Here is a 20,990-nt window from a genome sequence, read left to right on the forward strand (position 1 = left end):
TAAGGGGGTGTCTGTTCCACATAACTGCAGTCATTTGGGCAACAGCAGGGCCCCTGTCTGAGAGCTTCTGGCTCATTAGGGTGCTTTGCTGTAAAGATCAGTCAGACTCCACATTGTTTTGCTTCAGTGTCTGCAACAAAGGGCAGTGAAGCAGAATGCTGCATCGCCAGCACAGCCTCTCCCTGCTCTGACATCAGCCGAGTCACTTGACCACTCCCTGGCTCTGTTTAGCTGGTGCAAAGCAGGAATATCTCTGAAATTTAACTCTGAAGAGCATTTCTGGAAGGGAGGGGGTTGCTTTGGAGCCCATCTCTGCTGCAGCTGCTGAATGCTGGAGGCGGTGCCCTGCAGGCGCCGAAATGGCTTCTTCCTTCTCCATTAGAGGCTTGGACTTTGAAATACCACTGCGATATTAAGGTGGATTCTGGACGCTGCTCCTCCCAACTGAATGTCTTCCTGCCACCTAGTGTCAGTAAATGCACCAGTGACAGGGCTTCAGCAGTTCTCTGCCTCCCACTGACAAGTGAATTAATGGATCAGTATAACTGGAATGTAAGAAGACTGCTGCCAGTTTCCAGTCTGATGCTATTGGATTTGCAGTTGGGAAGCCCTTTACTTTCTCTTCTCTAGCAATTTCAAGAGATTCCTCCATAGCTGAGTAGCTTTCCATTAGATAGGCTGCTTGGATGAAGGATGAGTGTGGAACGGAGCTGTTGACCATCTCTTAACAAAAGGCCAAGGTTTCAGCTGTGGCATGAGTGCAGGTCAGGGTGGTGGAGTGAGATTGAAGCCCTGGTAAGGGACATGTCTTAGCTTTGCTCATTGTCTGCAGGTTTTTCTGGTTGGTGTAGTGTTTGCTTTTTTATTTTTTTAAGTCCACTTGTTCTGTTCCTCTCAGCTGTTGCTTTTCTGTTCTGCTTTTGGCTGCACTAACTGAAGCTCTTTCTATGTCTTTACAGGCTCTTTCTTGATAAGGATATGCCTAGGTATTTTCTGTTTGCTTCCTTTGTACATAAAGATTCTTGAAAACAGAATGCTTTATGTCCCATTTGTATTGCTGTCACTTCCCTTTTAGCTTTTATTGAGTTCTGTTAGCACACCTCTTAGCTCTTCCAGATGTAGTATACCTCTTCCTTCCCCTCCTTTGTGTCAGGGGTTTATTCAGGTACAGCTCAGTGGGAGACTTGTGAGGGTAAATCTCCCTTCACACATAACAGGTGGCTTCTTTCCTTCAGTCTTTCTGATTCTCCAAATATGCCATCAAAATACAGTCCCTGTTTGTAGCCCTGGTTATTTTCTCCCTTTGTTCTTCATCAAAGAACTCAATTTGGAATTTCTCACTGTCCCTGACTCTGCAGTGCTTGCCATGTTTGAAGTACCAAGTCAAGGACTGAATGATTAAGTGACTTGAAATTCCAGCTCAGAATTGCACTGAGCAAAAAGCAGTAACTGCCCTGTGACTGGCATTCAACCTCTGTTGTTAGGTTGGATTTGCATCTGAAATTTAACCATGTGGTTGCCACTTCTTAGTATACCAGTTGGCAGAGAAGCAAGATGTGTAGTAGCTGCTCAGACTGGATTCCTCTCTCACCTTCCAGACTGGATCACAGCCCAGCATGCTGGCTGCACAATCTGAGACAGTTTGCACTCTGCTACCTGTGTTCTACCTTGAGTCTTCAGTGCTCCCAGTTCACCACCTTTCACTAATACTAAATCCACGTAGAGATCAGTTCTAACTACACGCTGGTGCCTGTTTCTCCTGTTTTCCATGCTTTGCTTGTTCTGTGCTCCATTCCCCTCCTTGTGCTATTAGCTGTGCCAAAAGACATTTGCTTGCTTCTGCTTTTTGTCTCCCACTATAACCATTGTAGCAAGTTCTGCTTTGGAGAGGCAAGACTTTGTATGTTTAAAAAACTCAGTAGAATAACTGTCTTGAAGCTGTGCTTGACTTCAACTTGGTGTTCATGTTAAATCATTTACTAACTGAATGGCCTCTAATTCACTGCTGAGGAAGACTTACACCTGTGTTCTCTGGCAAATGGTGCAGAGCTGGGTCAGGGGCTAGCTACATGGCCTTTTTCCCCTCTGTGGAGAACCAGGTTTTAATAGCCAAAGAGTAGATCTGGAGCTTGCTAAAGGCTTAAAAAAAATTACTCTCATGATAAAAGATTAAAACTTAGGGACTCAAGACAGGTTTGTAAAGGGTTAGAGGACAACCTGTGCTGTTTGCCTGGTGTAACTCAGGTAAGGATTATTACACTGCAGTGCTTTAAAGGTTGCCACTTCTAGAATGTGTTGCTCTGTAGCATTTTTAGTAGAAGGAAAACATTTAGAACTTCTAAATATGCTCCTTCAAGTGCAAACAGTGTTTGGCAGTATTCTCAAGCTGCATTACTTGACTGCACAGTTGATGCTCTCTCAATGTATTGTCTGTAATTGGTATCAGAAGGGGATTTTGGGGAACTCTCTTTGAGATCAGAGCTTTTTGCTTGTGGTGAGTCTGCTCTCAAGCTGTTTCATGTTTCTCTTTGCTTTGGGTTTTATTATTCCTTTGTTCTACCTCCACCCTGCTTTTTGTCACTTGTCTTTGGTTTAAATGTCTGTTTTTCTGAGTTGGCCTTGGGCATTAGCACAGAAGCTCTTTAGAAACACACCTTGTTTTAAAAACCAATGCCAGATGCCTTCAGCACCACGTCACTGGATTCAAAATAGGGCAGTGAACTCCAGCAATGAGGGGATTTGGGAGGGAAATTATATGGAGGTAATGAAGAATGAGTACCTTCTTTTTTTCTGTTACCAGTGTAGAAAAGCATGTCCTCAGTAAGGCTCTAGGACTTCTTTCCAAAGGAAAAGGAGAAAGCTCGTTTCCCTAAGCCTCTCTTAGAGTATCTGATGATGTAGCTGTCCTATGTATGATGCTGTCTCTCACTTTTTTACTTGAACAGATCAACTGTGGGAGCCTTCAGCTACTTTTTCCATGCACCAAACTGAAGAAACTTCTTAGAAAAAGTTTGTGTTAGCTCTGGAAGTCTTTACTTGAAGCTAGTAGGGACCTAGAAAGAAATCTCTGATCACTTGTCTATGGGGCTTATCCCTGCCTATCATTCTGATTTACTGCTGGAAGCTACTGGTTTTATAAGGCTAAATATTAGAAGGATCTCTTCTCTTGTTATATGTTAGCCCTAAAATATGGGGTAGAATGAGTGTTGCTTATAAAAAAGAACTTGTTGCTTATAAAACAGAATCTTCCCCTGCACTTTGGAGGTCCAGCTGGGATGAACTGCACCTGAAAGAGTAGAGAGGAATTCTCTTTGTTTAGAAACACTGTTCTTCAGTGCTGACTTCCCTGTGGTGTTGTGACAGCCTTTGTTCTCCTCTGTATTCCATCTTTGTGAGTTTAGATGAGTCTTTTATAACTGGCAGTGGTTTCTTAGGCTTCACTATTTGGGGCAAAAGTAAGTAATCTTGGGAAAGAAAAGAAGGTCCTTGCCTCAAGTATTTGTCATCTAAGCCACCTAGAGTCACAATGGATGATGGCAGGAGGAGATGCTTTCCACTGACCCAGGAGAGGGATGCAGAGGAACTCTTCCTATTGAGCATTTCCTGTACTTTCTTCCAGAACTTTCTATCGGTTCGAAGCGGTCTGGGACAGCTCCTTGCACAACTCCCTTCTCCTCAATCGAGTGACACCGTATGGAGAGAAGATCTATATGACCCTTTCTGCTTACCTGGAGGTAAGAGACCTTTTAGCTTGTGACCCAGGTATGCCTGAGGCAGCAGAGAGTGTATTTTATTGTGTTCAAAATAAATACCGGACTAAGTGACTCAGAGTCCTGAAGCCAGTAAAAGCCTTTATTCATTCTCTGAGAACAGAGTGGGATAATTTATTCACAGTGAAGATCATGAAGTCGAGATATTACTGCCCTGCAACAAATGTGAAATGAAACTGCTGATCTCCTTACCTTTCTATATCTCATTTATCTACCTTTGAATCTGAAAATCCACTGAAATCAGTGGGCATTGTTATGTAAGTACTACAGGTGTTGCAAACACTGGCCTAACTCTTGGCTTTGTGTGCAAGACACTGTTGGTTTTGTGTAGTACAAGTGATTTCACCTACCAGATGCATCAAGAAATGTGGCAGTTCTCTCTCACAGCGCCACATGTGAAAGCCCTTTCCCAAAGGCCCAAACAAGGGCAAACTTCAAAAAGCTGTGCCACTGACGGAGGGCAGCTCTCTAACTTGGCATAGCTCTGCAGCCACTCATTTACTACCATTTTCTTCTTAGCTTGACCACTGCATCCAGCCTGCTGTTATAACAAAGGATGTTTGTATGGTCTTCTACTCACGCGATGCCAAGATCTCCCCTCCGCGATCCCTGCGCAATCTCTTCGGCAGTGGCTACTCCAAATCTCCAGATTCGTAAGTGCAGTTACCAGGTTTGGTACTGATGGTTTATGTCAGCATCTGCTTGGCCTCTTGAAGGGCAGGGGAAGAATGTAACTTAGTTTTCTTTGTTTCTTCCCTGAAAGTCTGCATTGTTACAGTTCTCCAGTCCAGTTTAAACATTGTTTCATGCATTTATTTCAGTGAAATTCTGATGGCTTCTTTCTTTACTGACCCTTTTTCCAGCTTTCTGACTCCACAGTTGGGAAGAGAGATCCATTTCTCAAGCTTGCACATAGATGATCCTGATCCTGGCCTGGAATTTACTGCAGCAGCTGCTCTCTGAGGCTAATGGGGGGTGAGGGGGAACATGGGGAAAGTGACCTTGTTAGGGATCTTGCAGTCTATCCTGGCTATTCTGATTCAAGATTAGAATTCAGATGTAATTCTAACTAACAACTGTACTTAAGCTTCTAACGTGGGGACCACTAAACTAAAGTTAATGCACTTCATTTCTGAAAGTAATAGTTGGGTTTTCTTCCCCCTCTGGTTTCTTGTGAACAGCAATCGAGTAACTGGCATCTATGAACTGAGTTTATGCAAAATGGCAGACACAGGAAGTCCAGGTGAGCAGTGGCTGCATGTGCAGGTGACAAAAGTGCTCTGAATGAAACATTGCAGAAAAATTCTTAGGCAGAATGGAGTAAACATTTCTGTCTGGATGAGAAGCAGTTCCTGTGTTTCACAGCAGTAATGGAACATTGCTGTTCCATAAAACACTTATACAGGCTCTTAGTTTTGACTTGGGCCTGCATTTACCATCAGTGAACCCAGGACTCACTGACAACTGCATTTTCTGACACAGCTATAACAGGGAACTGAGCATGTACCTGAGTCAGAGATTTGGGGGGATAATACGTGGCTCAGAGCTAACACAGCTGAGACTTAGGTTTGCAGCAACAGAGTTTTCTCTTGGTCTTTGGAAGATATTGCTGATAGCTCATGCAAGGTTGATAACTTGGAAGGAGTGAAGTTCATGTAGTATCAGTATACTTTCCCTTTAAGACCTAGGAATTGAAGTTCTTGCATGGAATGAGACTGAACAGGGGTTTGCATTGTATCATGGTGGACAGTAAATGTCTGATTGAAGTCAGAAAGCAGGACTAAATCCGATCTAGTTTAGATGTGATTGCTGTCAATGAAATGATTGCTTTGTGTATTGCCAGCCAGCAGAAGGGTTGTTTTTCCCCAGACTGCTAACTAGTTAAAAATTTCTTAGTGGCTATGTTTTTACATGGCTTATGTTGGGTTTTACTACTCAGGAATGCAGAGGAGGAGGAGGAAAGTCCTAGATACATCTGTGGCATATGTGCGAGGAGAAGAGAACCTGGCAGGTTGGAGGCCCAGGGGGGACAGCCTCATTCTAGAGCATCAGTGGGAGCTGGAGAAACTGGAGCTGCTGCATGAGGTGAGTAGAGACTTTGAGGGAAGTGACAGAAAAAGCACAGCTGTACTTATGAATCTGCCTTTAGTCTACCTACTGTGAGACCTTCTGAGTGGAATGGATTCCCAAATGAGAGTTTGTTCTCCAAGTCAAGGTTTAAATAAATTCTGTGTGGCTGGCTGCAGAGCAGAACCTTCAGCTCAGAATCTCAGTGTAGTCAACTTGTGGTGCCACTGTAAACTCCTCTCCCTGGGGAAAACGTTTACTGGTACAGATCTTAAAAGAACACATACAGATTCCTGAAATGGAACCAACCAGGCAACGTTGTGGAGTATCTGATACTGATTTCTTTGCTTACTAGGTGGAGAAAACCCGACATTTCCTCCTGCTCCGTGAAAAGCTTGGTGACAGCATCCCCAAGTCCCTGAGTGACTCATTGTCTCCCAGTCTGAGCAGTGGAACCCTCAGTACCTCCACCAGCATTTCCTCACAGATGTCAACTACAACATTTGAGAGTGCTGTGACACCCAGTGAGAGCAGTGGCTATGACTCTGCAGATATAGAGAGCCTGGTGGATCGGGAGAAAGAGCTGGCCACCAAGGTATGGCAGCAGAAAAGCATCGTGGCTCTAAACTGAGGTGCCAAAGATGATTAAAGATCAGTGATGAGCTTCTCAGATAGCATGATGAATGTCCAGTATTGTGTGAGTTTCATTTTGATATGCTCTGTAGTGAAGGATCCATTCTCACCAGCCGGTCCTGGTGGCTAGGTTTGTGCTATGGCTGCACCATATTCCCCTCCCTTAGTAGCTCTGTGAAGGAAACTTCCCAATTTAACAAAGAAACTGATTGTTCCCCTTGGGGACTTTTTGCAGCAGTTTAGTGTTTGGTTATTCTTCTCAGATGAGCTGCCAACTGTGTCTTGGCAAATTTCCTCTTGTGTTTATACTTCCTTGTAAACCTCAGTGTAAAATTCTTTGTGTTGTTTGTTTTTTTTCCCTCCCAACCTTAGTGTCTGCAGCTTCTTACTCACACCTTCAACCGGGAATTTAACCAGGTGTACAACAGCATCAGTGACTGTAAGGTGAGTATGTGATGCAATACAGCACCCTCATCAGTAGTAGCTGCTCGTAGTACCTGTGCAGTACAGTTGGACTTGATCTTAGAGGTCTTTTTCAACTGAAACAGTTCTGTGATTCTATAATATCCTGCTGATAATATGACAAAACTTTTCGTATTAGCTTATTTTCAGTCTGCTGGAATAATTTGGCTGTACAGCAGCAGGTTCCAAAGACTATTCCAGGAGGCAGTGGTGTGAACTTGAACTGTAGGATAGCTTCCAGCTTATTAGCAGACTGGAAGTGCTCTGCTGCTTTTCCCTACATACACTTTTCTCCATGTAGAAGCAGGAACTGGGTACTTTACAAACTCTGGACTGTAGGCATAGTGGACACCAAGTTGCAAACTGGATAGTTCAGTATTCTGTTGGGCATGTCAGGGTGTGGACAACCAGAAGTGTAGGACAATAGTAAGGAGCTGTGTCTACAGCAGTACCATTGTGTTCTCACCCCCAGATAGGTTTGTGATGGTTATGTCAAAAGCTTGACTACTGGGCAGGGCACTGGCTGATAGAAACAACTTTGCGTTGCCTGACCCCCTGCATGCTGAGCCAGGGCTGAGCAGCAGCTACAGAACCTTCTCTAACGTTTTGCCTGCATTGTCCTGGCAGCTGTCAGATATTTCTCCCATCGGGAGGGACCCATCAGTGTCGAGCTTCAGCAGTGCTACCCTCACACCTTCATCTACCTGCCCTTCCCTGGTGGATTCAAGGTGCAATTCGATCGACCAGAAGTAAGTAGAGAGTATCACTATTAAAACATTGCTTCTCAGGGCTTCACCAGTCTCTTTGCTATGTTTTCTGACTTCCCCCCCTCCCCTTTCTTCCTTTTCCCTGTTTTCAAATATGTCTCAGTACAACCCCCTTGTCTTACCTTGTCCAATCACACTGCACAATCACATTGCCCTGTTTCCTTATTTTGAAGGTGTGTTGTTTTCCCTCTGTACTGAAAGAACAGCCAGACACTTGTCATTCCAGTGACCAGTGTCTCTTCAGTGTGTCAGTCCACAAGTGTTTTTCAGAGATCTGTTAAAAAGACCTACTGACAGCAGCACAGGACAGACCAGTTTGGCCAGAAATCTGCGTTTGTCTTTCTTAGCTGTATCTGTAGAAGATATTTCTCATGAAATAAGGAATAACTACTCAATTAAAGGCACTTTATTTGTGCCTTCTCAGTTTAGCATCTTTGAGTCCATTTTACATCACAGTAAGACAGATGTCTGTGTTGTGAGTGTTGGGCAAAAGAAACAAAGGAGAACTAGTAGGAAAGCAACTTACTGGCATTTATTACAAGTTCTGCTGCACAGATTCAAGGGAAATGCTACTTGATATTGTAGAGAGATCCCAAAGAGATGTCATACAACAAATCTGGACTGGAGGATGAAACTTGTAAGGCAGCCTAGGCTGTGGATGCACTGAAATTCCATTGTCTCAATTATTTGGGTTTTTGTGATTTAGTTTTCCTTCTCTGCCTTTTTTTAAAGGACACCAGAAGCAAATTCTCGTGCCTCCAGTCCCTGCCATGAAGTTGAACAGTTCCAGATAATTCCTGCAGTGGAATCTTCTTATCTTGCCAGAGCTGGAAAGAATGAGTTCCTAAATCTTGTTCCTGATATTGAGGAAATCAGACCAGGGTAAGTTCTCTGTTGTGTGCTCATGGACTCCTGAGCTGTCATAAAGACTTTGTGGGATCTGTAGTTTCTTTGTCTTGTTTGAGGAAGGTAAATTAGACAGGTGACAGCAGAACTGGAGATTCCTGTATGCTGGGAGGCAAGATTGATGAAGGCTGGGTTGATAATTCATCTCTGCAGCACTCATTCCCTGCATCTGCTGAATGAACAGGATTTGTGTGACTTAAATATAATGTCTGTTAGCATCCAAAACGTGGCTGAAGCTCACTGAAGTAGAGAAAATTGTAGGTCCTTCTTTCTGTCAGACTTTTGCATAGTTCTTGAAGACAGATTTCAGCTTGCTCTGGAGGGACTTCTTCATAATTCTAGTGCAGACAGAATGTATTCAGGACCAAATGTCTTACACAGTGTTTTGCAGTTAATAGGGATGCTCATTAGGTGTCTTGTTTAGGGCAAAATGTATTGCTGTTAACTTGTGGGTTTGGTTTGTCTGTTTCCAGCTCTGTGGTCTCAAAGAAAGGATACCTCCACTTCAAGGAGCCACTCTCCAGCTCCTGGGCCAAGCACTTTGTGGTGGTTCGCCGTCCCTATGTTTTTATTTACAACAGTGACAAAGATCCTGTGGAGAGAGGAATCATAAACTTATCCACAGCTCAGGTGGAATACAGTGAGGATCAGCAGGCAATGGTAAAGGTCAGTCTGAGAGCTGTTGTTTATTTACCCATAGAGCTGGAGCATTACAGGTAGTGGTGCATCCATACTCCGTGTGTCATCTCTGCTCTGAGGAGAGCACATCTGTGCCTTGGAGAATGTCTGGCATCTGATGATTCTGCCCACAGAGTTCCCAGTTTGTCCAAAACCACAGAAACCCTGACCACAGTTGCACAAGAGACTGCTGTTAGCACTGTGTTTGCTTTTATGGGCATGTGTTGGTAGCACCAATCTGTGTGCTTGGGGTTTGGAGTTTAATTAGGCTGGTATTGTGGGGGGTTGTGTTTTATTTGATTAAAAACCCAAACCAAATCAACATACACAAACATCCTGCAGGAAACAAATTAACTTTGCTGGTCCAGCTCAGCAGCTCTTGAAGTCCACACTCGGGAGTTAAAATGTATTTTGTAGGAGATGCCCCTAGTAAAATCCTGGGAATGACCAGGGAGATGTAAATGAGAGCCCTCAGGTCTTGTGGAGTTTAGGAGTGTGACTTAGAGGAGAAGCAAGCATCAGCCTCTGTGATTGTAGACTTCAGTATTTTAAATTGTCCTTACTGTTCTAGACACCCAACACATTCGGTGTGTGCACAAAGCATCGCGGGGTCCTGCTGCAGGCCATCAACGACAAGGACATGAATGATTGGTTATATGCCTTCAACCCACTCCTCGCTGGCACAATACGGTAAGAGTCGGCTCGTGGGCAGGCAGAGCTGCAAAGCAGGAAGGTGGTGAGAGAAGCAAGGAGGCAGAGGGTGACAGAAGGTAGTCTTGTTCTGAAGAACTTGACAAGATGAGTGAACTGGAGGGGGGAGGGAAGTGGGCAGCCACAGGAAACAGGATCAACCAAGCCCTGTATTTCAGTGGCTGTTGCTTTGGCTTGTGGCATTCTTAGCAGGTGTATCCAGTTTGAACTTGTGTGCTGTGCTTCATGCAGTACTGCCTTTGGAGGCCCCAGGAAGCTTTCCTTGGGTTGCTGGTTTATAAATGTGTAAAGCTCCTCACTGCCTCTGTGCAGGCAGCTCTGGGCTGACTTTCCAGTCTCTGGATTGTGAGCTGAAGGAGAAAGTCTCATTTCCTTCCCCTTCTTTTGAACTTCTCTAGAAGCTTTCCCTTAAACAGATCACAGACATCCCCTACTTGCTGGAGAGATCTTATGCTGCAGTTGCTCTTCCTTTCAATGAAAAAAAGTAATGAAAAACCAATGACAGTGCAGTCCTTAAGAGACCCTGTCCTCCTTTAAAGGAGCACAGCAGAAGCGAGAAGTCTTTCTCCTGACAGCCCTTGATTTGTGCTTTCTAAACACGTGGAGTAAACTGGGATGATGCCAAAGGGCTTTTGAAAAGACAAACTGGGGAGGGAGCGAAAATGAACTTCCAGAATTCAGCAATTCCTGTTTTGTTTGTTTCTTCTGCAGGTCAAAACTGGCTCGAAGACGCACGGGCCAGCTGAAGTACTGAGTCCATGTAATGTTCTCGTCTCTTCTCCCCAACTCACCTCTAGTAGATAAAGTGTTACCTCTCATTTTCTCTTTGTGATTCTTGACAGTTTCTCTTGTATGTAATCCTGTGGCTTAACATCCCCTACCTTCCCAGCTCCTTCGGCACATTTGCTGGGTATTCTGACCCAGTTTTGTTTCTTTTCACTTGTGCTGAGGATCATACTAGTAGCATGTGGCCAAACAAAAAGAGGAAAAAAAAGGCAAAAAAAAAAAAGAAAAAAAGAAAAGGCAAAAAAAAAGTAAAAAAAAGAAAAAAAGAAAAAGAAAAATTGATTCTGCACGACTCTGAAAAGGAAAAAAAAAGCTATTTATTTTTTCTTATAACAATTGTATTCCCATTCCAACTGACCTTTTGGTGTCTGTCCCACTGTCCATTGTTGTCTGTCTGGACTGCTGCAGGTTATTCAGTCAGTTTGTGACTTGGCAGTAGTCATTGGTTCCCTCAGGGCAAAGTTCTAGTGCCAGGGAAAGATAAATTCTTCTATGTCGGCATTACCCAGCCAGGAACTGCAATAGCTCCTCAGGCTTTCTGGATCCAGCCTCCAATTTGAACTGTTGAAAGCTGATATTGGACAAATCTATCTGGGCAGACTGGAGTTTGGACTTTATGCAAGGTTTTGATTTTGCCAGGGTCAAACAGGCTAAGGTATGAGCTGGAAAAAGGTAGGGAACAAACCAGGAGGGGCTGGCAAGAACAATCTGCCTTCAGACTCTTGCTGTGGGGTTGCAGGTGAACGGTGCGTGGCTTTCCCAGAACATTAACACTCACTCCTCTGCCTCTGAACTGAGCTGAGGAGACAGAACTTGTGCTGATGTGAGGAAAAGTAAGTCACATAGCTGAAATCCTAGGTATAATCCCTAAAGTTTTAGATGCCCAGCTTCGTATTTGACAAATGGAGAGCATTGAGCCGAGACAGGACAGGGTGGTTGTTCCCTGGAGCGCTTTCAGGAGACCACCGCAAGAGGGCAGCGTCTCCTCGTTCTGCTTTCAGTCCTGACCTCGCGTTCTCTCTCGGAAGAGGTTTGGAGTTGTCACTAGTAGCTGAGGACAGGCTGCTCTACTGCATCGCTCTGGAAGGCCTGATTTGTGCGTGCACCCCTTATCTGTGACCCTCAGATCCCATCTCTTCATGGGGAAAGCATCCTCTGGCTAGAATATACTTCCTAGACCTGGTACTTGCAGTGTCCTCCAGGGAACTGCAGGACACTTTCACTTCCTTTGGAATAACTGTTGAATGTCTTCTAATTTCCCTGCTACAATTTTCAGCAGCCAGAACCCCCTAGTTAGTTAATTACAACTTCAGAATTAATCCTTCCTGGAGGACAGATCTAGTCCTGGTCAGTGGGGTGCAATGATTGGACATCACCTGGGTAGTAGTTCTTGACCTACAAGGGCCAAAGTTTTGGTCCTTGCCCCAAGAAGGAAAAGCAGAAGGAATTTCCTTTCTGAGAAGTGAACTCACCTTTCTTAGTTAGGTTTTTGTGGAGGATGGGGTCTTGATTCTTTTCCCTTTACTATGTTTCAGCCTGCTGTGCTATTCTTAACTAACCTTGGGCACTGCTAGGGCTTGCTGTGATCCCAGGGAACGTACAGGAATTTGATCCTGAGGTTCTGACCTCTCAAAGGAGAGGTAAAAGGGTTTGGTCCACTATTCCAGTAGGCACATCTAGGTACACTCCAGCTCAAGAAGGTCATTTTGATTCAGCTCTCCCATCGACAGGTCATGCCATACACTGGGAATTCTGTGGCCAGAAGTGGACATGGGACTGGCATCAGCTTTGTGGGGTTTTCATTCTTCACTGAAGTGCAATGCATAGGGAGACCTCCTGAAAGCATGGCTGGCAGAGGAGTGGGGAGGTGGAGTCTGACCCTTGCTAGGACATACCTTTACATGTTCTGAGCTAGTGCTCAAGCTACATCGTGTGCTTGTGCTGTCTGCTGTGGTCCTCAGATTTATTTCAGAACTGGAAGCCAGAGTGAGGGAGCATCCTGGGGACCCAGGAGTGTAATAGGAATGTGGTTTTTGTTCTTTTCTTCTGGTTTTGTATTGTTTAATTGTGTGTCTCTTAATACAGTGATGTTGTTTCTTTGTTATGCAATGGATGATAATGCTCTTCCAGTGTGCTGGTGCTGCAGAGCGCTCCCCAGGCTAATTTAAGCCGATCTCAAGAATTAGGTTAATTGTAAGCACTAAGTTATTGCTGCCATCACCACTGTTTAGAAGGATGGAACCAGTTTGAGGAGGAGAGCGACTTAGTGGTGGTATTTTGGACACACTGAGAGCATTTTGGGTTCGAGTGGGGTTTTTTTGTTTGTTTGTTTTGTTTTGGATTTTGTTTTTTCTAAATAGAAGAGAAGTAGTTTGCTAAGTCTTTGCTTTGGGTAAGCCAGAAAATGAGCTAAGAGGATGTACTGCAGAGAGACACGGCTAAGGGATCTTCCTTCAAAAGCAGGAAGAGACAGAGGCTTGTTTTATACAGAGCTGCAAATGTTACAGCTGTGTTGCATAAATGTAACTCTTCAGTCTAAAGACTTCTAGTGACTCGATGTCCGTGTAGCTAACAGATCATCAGAAGAGCAAAATGTTGTTTTTAAGCATCAGTCTCTCTTAAAGCTTCACAATCTGTGACAAAACAGGTTCTTGCTGTGTGGACTTCAAATGGGCATTACTGGTTTTGGGCTGTCACCAGTTATTGAAGCCTACTTTGGGACGTCAGTTTCCCTACTTAAAACTGGGGACTGAAATCAACTCAAGTTTTCTTTAAGAGTATAACAAAGAAAAAAAGGAAAGAAAAGAAAAAGAAACCCAAAGCCCAACAAACAAAACTCCCAAACTGGATTCCAATCACTGGAAAGCTTTTTTGATCTAGTCCAACAAGAAGGGAAGAATGTGCTAAGCTGCCTTCCCTGGACATTTAAACCCCACTGTTGATTACCTGCTGCCTGGAGGTGAAGTCCTGGAGTCAGCCAGCTCCTGGGACTCAGCTGCTATAGACCAGGGATCCTGCTGTGGGCCAGCCAGCCCACTGAGCACAGCCCTGGGAGCAAACCTGACAGGCATTTCTCGGAGGGAGTGGTGTGAAACTGCTGTGGTTTGGGGGTTTTAATGTTCCTTGCTAAACGGAAGGAGAAAATGAGCTTTATTTGTTCACTGAAGCCAAGTTGTTGGTGTTGGAGCTTTCTGGATATTTTGAAACTAAATCAAACCTCCTCTACTGTATTTTGGAGCTGCACTTTAAGTACCTTTTCAAAGATTCCTATATTGTGGATGCAAAAGGGAAGGGGAATACTATTTCCAAACCACTGAGAGAAGATTTGGGTTTGTTGGTCAGTGTCTAATAGTCCTTACTACTGATAAGCAAGGTATTTCAAAGCAAAGACTTCACTTTTTGCTGCTTGTTGTCTAATTTACAGGGATTTAATTTCATGTAATGTATATTTATACATCTGTAATTAATTGCACATTAGGTAAGAAAGAGGATTAGCTTTGGAGTAACACCCACTGGTACTACACAATCAGCTAACCCTGCCTCTGCATTACACAGCTGTCTGGTACTCTTGCACAGCCTTAGTTTGTGTTTGTTTAGACTGTGGGAGGTGTTTCTGTTGAAGATGCAGCTATGAACCTGCTGCTTGGAGAAGGAAGCTGATGCTGCTCTGGAACGGTTTGCTGAGTGGGCTTCAACAAGGGGCTCCAACGCGCGCATTGCATCTCTCCATTGTGCTCAGCGAGCCCAAGGTGTGGTCTGAACTGCACTGTATGTAGCAGGAATGTATTGATTTTGTGCTTCCTTGTTTAAAAACATCAGCTCTTCAAGAGCAGGATTGACTCTCTTTTGTTCAGAAGGCCATTTATGCGCTCTTAAGTATTCAAAATCAAAACCAGTCCAAGACTAACCAGATGGTTGTGTCCAATGTTATTGGAACAGGTTTTAAACTCACAGCCTCAGCTGTGTTTTCAGAAAACTGAGGGTGTGGAGGTCCTAAGTCTTCAGTTCTTGGTGTTGCCAAGTTAGTGGCCTGATCCTGAGCAGTACTGAACTACCTCTTGCTTGCCTTGAACCTGGGGGCTAGAAGCAGAGGGGGTCTTGAGTGATCAGCACTTCCCAGGATCAAGTCTTAATTTTCCACTCTGCTTGTCCATTCTTCACGTGCAGTTGATGAAGGCCCTTCGGTTTGGCCAGCAGGCCTGCTGCTGCACTGAAACACATGCTTTGGGTTTTCATTTTGGTCCCCATTTCCCTGTGCAATCTCTGTACACAAGGTATATGCTGTATAAGTGGCCTTCTTGAACAACTCTCTGCAAACCGATTTCATCCCGGCGAAGGAGTGTATCAGCAACACTGTACATTAATTTCAGGTTTCATTTTCCTATTTTATTTTGTAAATATATCTGATATTTGGAGCTTGAGTATACAAAATGTAAATATAGTTCATGTATTTGTACTAATTCTGATCCATTTGCTGTATAGCCTTAGGTGTGCAATGCAGATATCTAACTGTGTATGGTAACCTTGCACCACTGAACTGTTAGTGACCGAGGTGAAACAATAAAGGTACAACCAGTGCATTAGCAGACAGGATGCCTGCTCCTTCCCTTGGGTTTTCATTACCTGCTTGGATGACTTGGTTTCAGTATGTGTCCCTAACAAGCTTATGCTTTTGTGAAAGGAAATTTGTCTTGGCTGTTCTTGAGGCATGTAAGACCAGAACTGTTCAGTATATTCGGCAGCAGCCTGGATGAAGACACAGAGGGCACTGCCAACAAGTTTGCTGATGACACTGAACTAGGAGGAGTGGCTGACGCAGCACACTGCTGCTGTTCAGCCAGACCTGGGCAGGCTGGAGAATTGGGTGGGGAGAAATGGAATGAAATCCAGCAAGGGCAGGGTCTTGCATCTGGGAAAGAACAAACCCACAAACCAGTACAGGCCGGGGCCTGACCTGTTGGAGAGCAGCGTAAGGGAAAAGAACCTAGAGGTCCTGGTGGACAACAGGATGACCAAGAGCCAGCAGTATGCCCCTGGGGCCAAGAAGATTGATGGCACCCTGTGGTGGATTGGAAGGGCTGTGATTAGTAGGTCAAGAGAGGCTCTCCTCCCCCTCTATGCTGCCCTGGGGGAAGCCACATCTGGAATATTGTGTCTGGCTCTGGCAGGGGCATTTGACTTGAGGTTGGAGGTCCCTTCCAAGCCCTAACCTTCTGTGATCCTGTGGAGCAGCCTCTTTGGCTGTGCATTAGCAGGTTTTGAAGCATGCCCTATTGCACTCCAAACTAATTACGCTGGGTGCCAGGTGAAACCGCAAGCGTTGAGCAGAATAGCTGTCAGCAAGGCAAAAGCCTCAGCTTGTCATCACCACTCTCTCCATTAGAAACCAGTTTTTCAGTCCTGCTCAAAGCTGCCATGCTTTTGCTTTTTATAAGCTCAGCTTGGCATTGGAAATTCTACTCCTCAAGCTGCACAAGAGGCAAACCCCTTCCTTCCCCTGGTTTTCCACATCTACTTAACAATCCTGTGCTAGGAATAACTAATGCCCTGCCTGACTCCCAGGCCAATGTTGAGATGGAGTCAGAGAGACCATGCTGATCATTCTTGTAGGAAGGTGGCAGGGGTCCTTAAGAGTGCCAGGAAAAAGCTGCTCCATCTCCCAGGGGCCCACTGAAGTAAATAAAGGCTCCTGAACCTGAAGAAAGCAGGTAATGTATGTTGGCATAAAAAGCTAAACAAAAAGCTAAGCACTGGTATGCCCAGAAGACATTTTCTGTTTGTTGTCTACATTAATCAGTAGAAGAATTCTAAGAGAGATCTCATCCCTGGGAGTAGAACAGTTTGGGATAGGGGAAAGGGAGGATTTAAAGGCCATCATGTGAAAATTGCTATAGGCCAGAGATGGAGATTTGTGCCATTTCTGTTTTCTTCTGCACTGCAGCACTTGGTCTTATTTGATCAATATGGGATAGTTACAGCCTAAAAAGGGCTTTTTTTCCCCCTATGTACTACTGCTTGATAGCTCAAAGAGCCAGAATAAAAGGGAGCACATATAAGGAGTCCAGAGCATTACTCTTACTCCACTGTGTCGTGTTTAGCTGAGTGATTAGCCTAGGAAGTGCACTCTCCTTTCATGAGAAGGGTTTTAAACAAGGAGCAAGGCTACCCCTAGGAGTTCTCATGGACAATGAAAAACTCTGGTACCTTCTTAATCTTGGGGTAGCATTTAAGGTATGAACATTACTAAAATCAGAACCTGATGATTCCAAACTCAGCTTTTGGGAATTGCCCCAAGCTGTAGCCTTCAAGAAAAACCAAAGACTTGAAGAAAGAGGTCTCATGAGGCCAAGACCTTAAGTCTTTAGACTGGCTTTTGGTGACCCAGCAGAATGCAGTGGTGACATTTCTGACCATCATGTTACTAGAGTAAAATCATAAATGGAATGAAAGATTGTAGAACAGCAGTGTCACTGGTGAGAGATGACACAGAACATGTTTTAATAGTCAAAAGTCACAGCTCTGGCTCTTAGAACCATAATATTTGAAATATCCAAGCAAAAACAGAAGCAAGGAAGAAGGGTCAAACAATCATTGAAGAAATTCAGGGGCAGCATGGAGGGAGTTGCACATGCTGAGGTGTTGTGATTAAATAAATAGTTTAAAGCAGAACACTCTCTCTAAAGTATTTTCTTTTTAACAAGAGACCTTTTGTAAGCAATGAAGGCATTTTGGCTGTAAGCTTTACTGGATTCTAACAGACCTTTCATTTTTATGCCAAAACAATCCACCCAACCATGTTCACCTGAACACCTAAAGATCATTACTGTTGCTAACCTGTAAGAAGCCTCTCCCACAGGGGAGCTTTGGTCCCTTTAGGGTAGTAGGAGAAAATGGCCAGAATCATGCCATGTTGGAATCTTCACTTTCAGGCACAGCTGCTCCTTGTTCCTCAGAAGTTCTCCTTCCTTTACCTGCAATGAACTTCTTTTTCTTCTTTTCCTTTTGCTCCATGGTACTTGCTGCAAGCTCGTCACTCTTCTGGGTGATATACTTTAGCTGAGAACAATAAACTAATCAGCAACATCATTTACTTGCAAGACTGACAATGCAGTAATGCATCTGTTTGCTGCTCTTTTGTACTTGGAACCTCAGCAGCCCTGTTGCAACATGAACATTGCTGCTGGAGCTGCAATCTGATCTGTGCTCCCACAGTGAGGCAGAGTGGAACAAAACAAGAAAAAACCACTAAAAATCATTGCCTTGTGCCCATCCATCAAGCCAGGGAAATTGCTTAACCACAGTTGCTTCAGCATCTGTAGCCATTATTCAAATGCTCTTAGGAATGAACCAATTGGTCCAGGAGTGTTGCAAGACAAAATGCAGTGAAGCTCACCAAAGAGTTGCTCCGTCTAGCCAAAAGCTTCACATCCTCTGTAGTGACTGTGCTCCGCTTTGCATGCCTGAACAACAGTGGAAAGAGACCCCTCAAGGGGTTTGCCAGCACTGGTTTAAGAGACCACACAGTTCAGAACACTGTAACTAAAGGTGCTTTACAGTGACACAGTGAGCCAAACTATAATATACAAAAAGTTACTTTACACAGTCATTTGTGTAAATTCCCACACCTCCTGTGTAAGAACAGTTAGAATTCAGCAACTATACTTGAAGTCCCTCTGCTCCATCCCCTCTTACTTGCCAGCAGGTCACTGTATTAAATTTTGACTACTTAAAATATTCCTTTACCCCCTAGGAGCAAGCAGATGAAGCACAGGCATGCTCCTAAGCATCTGTCACTCCACTGCTGCTGTGCATCAATGTATTCAGTACTTACACACAGTCATTAATCTAAGCAATCGCTTGTACCACGTAAATGAACTTCCAAGATCAGGAAGATCAGGTGAATATCTCTTTCCTAACTTCACAGTTATTATTTAATCAGCCAGTAAAACTCTTTTAAATCTCGAGTTCCCAGATTTATTTCAAAGATTATCTACTTATTGGAGCTGGATGAAAAAACCAACAACCCGATGCCTTGGTAACAATTGAGTGTTCTGGTACCTACCTTGCAAACATTTCGAGGTCTTTTGCAAAGGTCTCTGGAGAAAACACAAAGGTGACACATAGTTAAACATGCTAACATGGGACCTGTCTTGTTCAACATCTCTGTGGGTGCCATGGACAGTGGCATTGAGTGCACCCTCAGCAAGCTTGCTGATGACACCAAGCTGTGTGGTGCAGCAGACACGCTGGAGGGAAGGGATCCATCCAGAGGGACCTTGACAGGCTGGAGAGGTGGGCACAAGGCAACCTCATGAAGTTCAATAAGAGCAAGTGCAGGGTCCTGCATCTGGGTCGAGGCAATCCCAGGCACAAATACAGGCTGGGCAGTGACTGGCTGGAGAGTAGCCCTGAGGAGAGAGACTTGGGGGTGCTGGTGGACAAAAAGCTCAACATGAGCTCTCAGTGTGCACTTGCAGCCTGCAAAGCCAATCAGATCCTGGGCTGCATCAGGAGAAGTGTGGCCAGCAGGTCGAGGGAGGTGATCCTCCCCCTCTGCTCAGCCCTGGTGAGACCCCACCTGGAGTACTGTGTCCAGTTCTGGAGCCCCTATTACAAGAGGGATGTGGAGGTGCTGGAACGTGTCCAGAGAAGGGCCACAGGGATGATCAGAGGGCTGGAGCACCTCTCCTATGAGGACAGACTGAAGGAGTTGGGGCTGTTCAGTCTGCAGAAGAGAAGGCTCCGAGGTGACCTCATTGTGGCCTTCCAGTATCTGAAGGGGGCCTACAGGAAGGCTGGGGAAGGACTTCTCAGGATCTCAGGTAGTGATAGGACTAGGGGGAATGAAGCTGGAGGTGGGGAGATTCAGGCTGGAGGTGAGGAGGAAGTTCTTCACCATGAGAGTGGTGAAGCCCTGGAATGGGTTGTCCAGGGAGGTGGTTGGGGCCCTGTCCCTGGAGGTGTTTAAGCCCAGGCTGGATGAGGCTCTGGCCAGGCTGATCTAGTGTGGGGTGTCCCTGCCCATGGCAGGGGGGTTGGAACTGGATGATCCTTGTGGTCCCTTCCAACCCTGACTGAAACTATGAAACTTTGGTTAGGAAGAAACCCCTAACAGTTCTAGCTGGCCCAAGGTGTAACTGCAAGTCAGCCACCGCAGGTGGAAGGGACTGTGTCTAACTGGTTGTCCGGCGCCTCTCTGCGGCACCACACAGCGGTGACCCACGCAGGATTTCCACACAATTTCAATGCTTTCTCCGAGTCTGAACAACGGAATCGCTATTCCTTGTAAAGCTGTAACGCGAGGCACAAGGCACTACCGACACCTAGCTCCAGCGCTGGTGTTTTAAAGCCATGGCTCCTAAGTAATTGGATGATGTGCAGACTTCTGTACCGCACTGCCTGAAGGTGATCTCCGAGATGGCTGCGATGGTTTGCTTGCTGAACTGCATGGCTTTGTCTTCTGCCACATCCTGACACAGGCAGCCAACCGTGTAGTGCACCGCAGCCTTCAGCCTCTGCAAGGACGCAAGGCAGTGCCAGGTCAGCTCTCTGCACGCTGACATCAATCGCTCGGAAGTCATCAACAGCTTAAACGAACGCAACGCCCCCCCTGCAGCAGCGCGCCTTTACCACCGCGCCCCGCACCCCCGGCCCCGGCTCCAGCTTGTCCCGGACGGCTCTCTCCCCGGAGGCGCTGAGGGCCACCCTCGACACGGTAGGAGGGGGGCCGGGGCTGTGGGCCTGGGCATGAGGTGGGGGAACCAACGCCGCCGTACCTGTGTGAGCAGGAGCCGCTCCTCGCCGTCCTCCGCTTCCATGGCGAGCCCCGCCGCGGCCCGGCCCTCAGGGAGGTTTCCCGCCCAGCGCGCGGGGCGGGGCGGGGCTGCGCCGCCGCCATGTCGGAGCCCCAGCCCCGCCCGGCCTGAGGAAAGCGCCGCGGCCAGGCCCGCGGCTGCCGCCTGGTGCTGAACAGGGTACTCTGCTACCGGCGAGGAAAACAAATGCCCCGCACGGGGAGGGGCTGCAGACCGCCTTGGGCGGTACCCTGTGAGGCAGCTACCTTGGGCACAGTCCGGGTTTGGGCACAGTCCGGGTTTAGGCACAGAATCACAACGGTTGAAAAAGACCAACCGTCAACCTCCCAGCACCACGGCCCCTAAACCACGTCCTGAAGTGCCCTCTCCATACCTGCTGTGAACGCCTCCCGGGA

At 45.8% G+C, this 20,990-nt stretch overlaps 2 protein-coding genes across 25 annotated transcripts in view; one reads left to right on the top strand and one right to left on the bottom strand.

The window, feature by feature from the left end:
• KIF1B (kinesin family member 1B) overlaps positions 1–15,373 on the top strand; it is a 92,968-nt gene extending 77,595 nt beyond the window's left edge. For 14 of the 24 annotated variants that reach the window (XM_068158365.1, XM_068158369.1, XM_068158367.1 and 11 more), the window contains 12 exons: positions 960–986; positions 3,620–3,734; positions 4,290–4,423; positions 4,952–5,013; positions 5,710–5,855; positions 6,193–6,432; positions 6,843–6,914; positions 7,560–7,681; positions 8,432–8,581; positions 9,079–9,271; positions 9,855–9,973; positions 10,706–15,373. In XM_068158365.1, coding sequence (XP_068014466.1) covers positions 960–986; positions 3,620–3,734; positions 4,290–4,423; positions 4,952–5,013; positions 5,710–5,855; positions 6,193–6,432; positions 6,843–6,914; positions 7,560–7,681; positions 8,432–8,581; positions 9,079–9,271; positions 9,855–9,973; positions 10,706–10,748 — 1,423 coding nt within the window. In that variant the 3' untranslated portion in view covers positions 10,749–15,373. The remainder of the gene's footprint in view (positions 1–959; positions 987–3,619; positions 3,735–4,289; positions 4,424–4,951; positions 5,014–5,709; positions 5,856–6,192; positions 6,433–6,842; positions 6,915–7,559; positions 7,682–8,431; positions 8,582–9,078; positions 9,272–9,854; positions 9,974–10,705) is intronic. The other 10 variants (XM_068158368.1, XM_068158374.1, XM_068158378.1 and 7 more) reach the window with 1 other exon arrangement.
• CENPS (centromere protein S) lies at positions 14,869–20,657 on the bottom strand. The gene is made up of 5 exons (XM_068158397.1): positions 20,557–20,657; positions 20,172–20,295; positions 18,843–18,876; positions 18,174–18,240; positions 14,869–17,836 (listed from the first exon to the last, which is right to left on the bottom strand). Exons 1-5 carry the CDS (start codon positions 20,596–20,598, stop codon positions 17,681–17,683), a joined length of 423 nt encoding a protein of 140 aa, XP_068014498.1. The 5' UTR covers positions 20,599–20,657; the 3' UTR covers positions 14,869–17,680.
• Positions 20,658–20,990: the final 333 nt, after the last annotated feature.

The sequence above is a fragment of the Melanerpes formicivorus genome, unplaced genomic scaffold (genome assembly GCF_026170545.1).
Source record: "Melanerpes formicivorus ecotype bairdi unplaced genomic scaffold, bMelFor1.0.p_v2 SCAF_39, whole genome shotgun sequence".
In the NCBI taxonomy this organism is placed as follows: Eukaryota; Metazoa; Chordata; class Aves; order Piciformes; family Picidae; genus Melanerpes; species Melanerpes formicivorus.